This window comes from Meriones unguiculatus, chromosome 7, assembly GCF_030254825.1.
Source record: "Meriones unguiculatus strain TT.TT164.6M chromosome 7, Bangor_MerUng_6.1, whole genome shotgun sequence".
Classification (NCBI taxonomy): Eukaryota; Metazoa; Chordata; class Mammalia; order Rodentia; family Muridae; genus Meriones; species Meriones unguiculatus.
The window spans coordinates 31,483,430-31,491,073 of NC_083355.1; the positions used below are offsets into that span (position 1 = coordinate 31,483,430).

General features: G+C 53.9%; 1 protein-coding gene across 1 annotated transcript; it reads left to right on the top strand.

Annotated features, from left to right (window-relative positions):
• Positions 1-5,967: 5,967 nt before the first annotated feature.
• On the top strand, positions 5,968-7,390 carry Nog (noggin). The gene has a single exon (XM_021648808.2). The coding sequence runs from the start codon at positions 5,977-5,979 to the stop codon at positions 6,673-6,675; it is 699 nt and encodes a 232-aa protein (XP_021504483.1). The 5' UTR covers positions 5,968-5,976; the 3' UTR covers positions 6,676-7,390.
• The last annotated feature ends 254 nt before the right edge of the window (positions 7,391-7,644 follow it).

Here is a 7,644-nt window from a genome sequence, read left to right on the forward strand (position 1 = left end):
TAAACATGCAGAGGCTCCTGTCTCCAGGGTGGAGAGAGGCGCCCTCGTTAAAACTCAGATAAACAGTTTATCAGGAGATGAATGAGCCACCGGGCTCCAGAGACGGCTCCCCTTCACCAGCGTGGAGCCAGATGAGGAGGGGGGCTCTGACTGAGGGAGCCAAGGGGCCGTCGGGCTGGAGCAAGCCAGTCAGTGCTCCTCTCCTCCTTTGGTCTTACACATTTTCTCTATTTTTGGGAAGTGTATCTCAAACGTATTTGCCGCCTTTTCTCAGCCCAGCCCACATTTCAAAGTTATTCCCTCCTTTCCTCGCTCCTCCTCCTCTCCTTTCTCTTGTTTTGCAGCTTCACTTCTTTAACAGCTGGACATACAGGATTATAATGCACTGTGAAGTTAAGCAGGGTCTCTCAGCCTTCACTGGGGACTGGGGGTGGGGAGGGGGTGGGAGTTGGGCGGGGGCAGGGGGGGAGACTAATGTGGACAAGCCTGCCCCAGCTCCCAGGAGACCACAGGAACACACCACTCCATCGGCTTGGACAAACGGGGGTTGGGTTTATGATATCTCTACCTTCATCTATCTCCTCCTGTCGATCAAGGGAAGAAAATGACAAGCATCTTAGCCCTCTAACCCCCTCTGTCTTTGGAAGCTTGGCAAATATCACACTTGGTGGGGCAGAATCCAAAAGTGATGATCATCACACGACAGAGACGGTGCCAGGCATAAAAGATGGCCATTCTCCTGCCTTCTACCTTAGCGAGTCTCATGGTCCACTGACTTTTTGCTGTCATAGACTCCCCCAGAGAAGTAAAATGAACACAGCAGATTTTCAGATATCAAGTCTTCTGTCCCTTGAGCATCTTCCACAGCTGCCTCAGGCCTTCTCTTTCAGGAAATAAGAAAATATGCATAGAATTCCCCCAGCTTCCCTTTGCTGTGACATGGGACCTGCCCAAGCAATTGTTTGAAACAATCTTTCAGTTCTTTGCAGGGCATACACCTGCTGTGGGGACTGCCAAGGCAGATGTACATGGTAGATGCTGATGGTAGCTAGTGAGGCCCACACCCCCAGCCAATGCTAAGGTCCAAACACAAGGACAGCCAGTTCAGGGCCTTAGCGGACAGCAACTCTTCCCTGGGCACATACCCCATCCCACGACTTCCTTTCAAAGAAACACCTCCCCCTCTTTACCTGCTGATCAAGCTCAGTCTTCAAGAGCCACAGAATCAACTAACGGAAATTCCATTGCCTTCGCTCCTGAAGGTCGGTCGGCAGCCATGATGGGACAGCTCAGCCCTACACACTCAGAGAGTAGCTGTTGGCATCCCTTCCATCAGCCTTCCCACCACTTCTGCCCTCTCCTCTTCCACATAGAAGCAGCTGGCCAATTGAGGGCAGCAGGACTCTCCAAATGAACATTTGCTGACATCCCGTTTAGTAGCTACTCGGCCCTGAGCACCACCCTTCCTGAGAGTTCTTTACCTCCTTTAGACACTGTCATTCTAACAGGCGTGCACAGATGAGAAGGAAGCTGGCAGGCGTAAAGGTTGCCCCGCTGATGAGTGGCAGGGCCGGGATCCCAGCCTCGCTCCACGAAGTGCGGAAGTCACGTTCCTGCTGAACCTCCATAGATGTAGTGGCAGCTCTTCCTCCACTCAACATGTCCCAAAGATCCTCTGGCTCTCCCCTGTCTAGTGTGCTTCTCATGCCCTATATCTGAAGTAACCCCTCACCCCTTCATCAGATGGAGACATCACTATTCTTCATCAAGATTAGCTAAAGTTCAGCTCTGCCATTAAGAGATTGGTGGTGCTAGACCCCAAGAGAAACGACCCAGAGTTATTCAGTACCTGAATATATGGGGCTGCTCTCCAGTGCAGAGCGGAGTGGGGCTACAGCCCTTCCAAGCATGGCATTTCCCAACTCGGCGCGTGTGGTTTAACAGTTCATATGACAACTGCCCTGATACTCTTTTAGTTCCTCATAATAAAACTGAGCAGAAACAGTTACACGTGTCCAAAGAAAGCACGGGTTGCAGAAACCAGCGTGCAACACCAGCTGACAATTGTGTGGTGATCTATGGACCTTCCCAACATCCTTTAAGTTCTTTCTTCCTGTGCTTGTCATCTCTCCCCTCCAGGGACTGCAGGAGTCTGGGCTGCATGGTGAAGCCACCTCTGAGTTATCTCGTGTTTGCCTCTCCTTCTCCTCATCACATGGTGGGGTTCGCCGTTAATAAGTCACCCGGTCATCAAGTATGCGTGGTTTCCCATTCTTTCTTTGCTGTTCAGTCAAATCTATCCAGCCTAAATAACAGGAGGCTCTGGCTTGGTTTTTAAACAAAAACAGGTGATTTGGGGGTGGGGCGATGGCTGGGTGGTTAAGAGCTTTGGCTGCTCTTCCGGAGAACCTGGGTTCAATTCCCAGCACCCACCTGCTACCTCACAAGTGTCTATAACTCATGTTCCAGGGTATTTAGTGCCCTTTTTCTGGCCTCTGTAGACACATGTGGTATACAGATCTGCATGCAGGCAAAACTTTCAGACACATAAAATAAAATAACAATAAACTTTAAAACAGCTTGCTTGACATTTCAAATAAAACACAGGTGATCTGAAGTAGACAAGAAAGAAGCTAATGAAAGAGAAAACAGCACAGTAGTGGTCACTGAGGAACTGACTCTGTCTCGGGAGGCTGGACTGGAGTTTATTTTCCAAAGTCCTTACTGAAAAATCAGTTTCTTAGTTAATTCTCAGCAGTGACAAAATTGCTCTGGGACATGTAATCTTCATGTGGCAACACACTAATGACGAAACATATCAAAAAGTAAAATCTGTGGGACAGTCACATATTATTTGTGAACTAGACTAGTGTTTTGGTTTGGTTTTTTGTTTGTTTGTTTGTTTTAGATTTATTGATTTTATTTCATGTGTGAGGGTTTTGCCTGCATATAATTCTGTGCGTCACCTATATGCCCGGTGACCACAGGGATCAGAAAAGGCCCTCACATCCCCTGGAACTGGAGTTAGGGACAGCTGTGAGCCATCATATGGATGCTGGGAATAGACCCCCAGTCCTCTGCAAAATCAGCCAGTAATCTTCACCACTGCACCAGCTCGCCAACCCTAATGCCTAGACCAATTTTTATTTTTTTAAAACGCTGATTGTTCGTCATTCTATTTGTTTTTTAGATAGATTGGCCTAGAACTCACTGAGCACCCCAGGCTGGCCTCAAACTCCTGATCTCCTTTCCTCAGCCTCCCGTGTGCTGGGATCACACTGGTCCCAATAGGCCATTTTTTGGCTCCAGTGGTTATCAGATCAAGACCTCGTTGTAGACAGACCCCAAAGAGTTTGATTCTACTTGTCTGAACGTCACAGTCAAGGGAAGTGTTTCCACCTGAAACTGGCCACCTCTCTCTTAGTGCTGAGGTCTTGCAGAAAGGTTATACAACAAAGCACTCTCCTCCTTAGGGGACTAAAAGAAAATCTAGATCTTGGGGTGTTCCAGGCAGTGTCGCTGGGACTGCCTAACTCCCACTCCTGCTGAATTCCAGAGACAACGACCCCAAGTCTCTCTCCTCCACCTCCTTCCGGACGCCAATCCCATCACCATAAAGAAACCGAGCTGGGTCTCGATCCAGCCCTCCATCCAAAGGAAAATTAGTGGGAAGGGTCAGGCCAGCTCTCATTTCTCATCAAAGGGATAATTCCTTCTTTTCAATAAGCAGTGTCCCTTTGATGGATGGTGAATCTGGATTAGTGACCCAACTTGTTTTGTTAGAACTTCAAAATGGCAGGGGTCAAAAAAAAAAAAAAAAAAAAAAAAGACCTGGAATTAGGTCACCAATCCAAAAACTGTGAGTTTAGAGTGCTAACACAAGTGACTTGCCCAAGGTCAACAAAGAATGAATGGCACCCAGAACTCGGGTTCTAACTTCTATACCTTTGCTTTACAAGCCCCTACTCTTGGCCCACTGAGGCCATTTACCCCCGCCAAATGATGGAAACCTGCATTCCTGTGAAATCAGAGTACCTTGGGTGTTTGTTTACACTAAGGGCCTGGAGATCTTTGAGAAAAACCATCCAGAAGCATAAAGTGCTGGTCAGTGTCCACAAAAAAAAATAATAATTAATAAATAAAATAAAATGGCACAGATGCAGACACTGGAACTGAGTCGGACAGAAGGGGCAGCCTACAAACCCACCACACACCCACCCCACCCCCCTCCGGCTTGCACCCGGTGCAGTGATCGCAAAGGGCCAGCAGAGGGCGCGCCGCCCCCAGGGAGGCGACAAACTAGTTGAAGAAAGCCGCGAGGGTTAGGGGGATCAGCAGGCTAGGAAGATGCACCTCTCTATCTCTCCGACGCTCACCCAGGCCAAGGAGAAGGAAGAGGGTGAGAAGACCACCCCACTCCGTGGGGCCTGAGGGGCAGAGAAGCAAGAGAGCGCTGCCTAGAAATTTCATCACGCTGTGCAACGCTGCGTCTCTTGGAGTCACTGTGTGTGTGTGTGTGTGTGTGTGTGTGTGTGTGTGTGTGTGTGTGTGTGTGTGTGTTGGGGGAAGGGGACTTACACCAAGCCCGAAAAAAAAAAAGAGAGAGACGCACCCGGGAAAGTGCTCCATGCACATGGAGAAATTTCTTGCTAGGAACCGACCTTCCCCCCCAAAACACACACACACACACACACACACACACACCGGTATCTCCTCGCTGCTCCCCTCCCAGTGCAAAGCACCCGGCTAGACTCCCCTCGCCCCACCTCGACAAGCCCACACCCCTCAACTCCAGCCCTGCACCCTCCAGCCTGGCTCCAGCGCCGCCGCGAGCTTTCCCCGGGACTGGCCCTGGCGGGGCGCCTAGAGCCCCATTGCACTGCTCCAGGAGAAAGGAGGGGGGCGGTGCATTTTGCAGGAGGAGGAGGAGGAGAACTGGGGGGGTTGGAAGGCGGGGGGGGGAGAGGGAGAGAAAATTGCGCGGAGACCTGCCAAGCGCCACCGCCGCTCGCTGCCGCCTGTGAGCTCCGGCGGGCAGCCTGACTGTCGGCTTCCCGGGGCATCTGGGTCCGGCTGGGAGCTGCAGGAGCCGCAAGCCGCCGCGACCGGCGCAGTCGCTTTCCTCTCTCTCTCTCTCCACCGCCACCCGCACCCCCCCTTCTCCACCCCCCCCCCCCCAGAGCCCGTGCGGCTCCAGCTCCTCGCGGGTGGAGGAGTGGGGGGTGGGGTTGTTGTTTGGGGGGAAGAAGGGGGAGGGGGCAACGCGGAGAGAGAGTCAGTGGTTTCCATGGTGATGGAGCTGAAAGTGCAGGAAATTTAAAGGCTTGAACCCTGCGAGACAGACAAACCGGTGCCAACGTGCGCGGACGCCGCCGCCGTCGCCGCCGCCGCCGCCGCCGCTGGAGTCCGCCGGGCAGAGCCGGCTGCGCAGCCCGGAGCGGGCGGAGGGAAGTGGCCCAGGACCCGCTCAACCGGCGGCGCCGCGCAGAGAGAGGGAGGACTGCCGAGCGACCGGAGGAGGAGGACGAGGAGGACGGAGACGAGGAGGACGAGGCGGAGGGAAGAGGCTCGTCCACGCGCCCCGCGCCGCCGGCAGCCCCGGGAAGAGCAGCGAGGAGCCGGCGCCCCCTGCGCCCCGCGGTCGCGCTGGAGTGAGCTCGGATGCCCGGCCGCCGCCGCCGCCGCCGCCTTCCCGAGTAGAGCGCCGGAGGTGGGGCCGGGGGGAGTTGCGGCCAACTCGTGCGCGTCTCCTGCGCCGCGGCGGGAGCCGGCGCTGCGCGATCGGCTCTCCTCTCCCCGCGGCTCATGCAGCCTGCCCTGCCGCTCCTGCCCAGCCTCGGGTGAGCCGCCTCCGGAGGGACCGGGGTGAGGGGAGGGGGGGAGCGCTGCTCGGCGTGCTCTCTCTCTCTCGCTCTCTCTCTCTCTCCTCCGGGGACGCGGGGACGAAGAGGCAGCCCCGGGGCGCGCGCGGGAGGCATGGAGCGCTGCCCCAGCCTGGGGGTCACCCTCTACGCCCTGGTGGTGGTCTTGGGGTTGCGGGCAGCACCGGCCGGCGGCCAGCACTATCTGCACATCCGCCCGGCTCCCAGCGACAACCTGCCCCTGGTGGACCTCATCGAACACCCGGACCCTATCTTTGACCCTAAGGAGAAGGATCTGAACGAGACGCTGCTGCGATCGCTGCTCGGGGGCCACTACGACCCGGGCTTCATGGCCACCTCGCCCCCGGAGGACCGACCCGGAGGGGGCGGGGGACCGGCCGGGGGTGCCGAGGACCTGGCGGAACTGGACCAGCTGCTGCGGCAGCGGCCGTCGGGGGCCATGCCGAGCGAGATCAAAGGGCTGGAGTTCTCCGAGGGCTTGGCCCAAGGCAAGAAGCAGCGCCTCAGCAAGAAGCTGAGGAGGAAGTTACAGCTGTGGCTGTGGTCGCAGACCTTCTGCCCGGTGCTGTACGCGTGGAACGACCTGGGCAGCCGCTTCTGGCCGCGCTACGTGAAGGTGGGCAGCTGCTTCAGCAAGCGTTCCTGCTCCGTGCCCGAGGGCATGGTGTGTAAGCCTTCCAAGTCCGTTCACCTCACGGTGCTGCGGTGGCGCTGTCAGCGGCGCGGGGGCCAGCGCTGCGGCTGGATACCCATCCAGTACCCCATCATCTCCGAGTGTAAGTGTTCCTGCTAGAACTCGGGGGGCCCCCTGCCCGCGCCCAGACACTTGACGGATCCCAACCGACGCCCCCCCACACACACACACCGCCTCCAACCAGTTCCACCACCCTCCAGCGAGGGTTTTCAATGAACTTTTTTTTTCTCCTTCTTCTTCTTCTTAGCTACAGAGACCTGGCTTTCTGGTTCATGTAATGCACTGTTTAACTGTGTAGGGATGTATATGTGTGTGTATATACGGTCCCAGTTTTAATTTACTTATTAAAAGGTCAGTATTATACGTCAAAAGTTACCGGCTTCTACTGTATTTAAAAAAAAAAAGCAAGCTAAGGAAAAAAAAAAAAGAGCAGAGAAAAAGAGACACTTATTCTGGTTGTTGGTAATAACGTTAACCTGCTATTTATATCCCAGGGTCCTTCGCATGGCGAAGCAGGGGGGAAAAGTTATTTTTTTTCTTAAAAGTACAAAGAGAGGGGGAACGTTTGTAGAAGGACTTTAAAAAAAAAAAAAGCTATTTTCCATTCTTCGGAAAGTGTTTTGATTTTCCCTAGACCTCGAAGAAGCTATAGAGTTCAATGTTATTTTACAGTTATTGTAAATATAGAGGACAAATGGAATGACTAATCATTGTAAATTAAGAGTATCTGCTATTTATTCTTTATAATATCCCGTGTAGTAAATAAGGAAGAAGTGCAGAACAGGATTAAAGAAAACCACTAAAACCGACTGTGCTCCACACTGTGATTCACTGCGTTGGTGATTGATGGGGGGGGATGGGGGGGGATGTCGCCGCGCTTACCACGCCTATTGGGAGACAAGCTCGTCCGTCCGGACTCCTCTCCTGTGGGGTGATGAAGGTGACTGTAAAATGTTCAGCGTGTGTATGTGTGTGTGGGGGGGGGGTGTTATTCTCCAACCCCATCTTATTAAGTATCACGTGGCTCCTACCAAGTCTCGCAGGGGACCCTCCCCCGTGACACCAAAG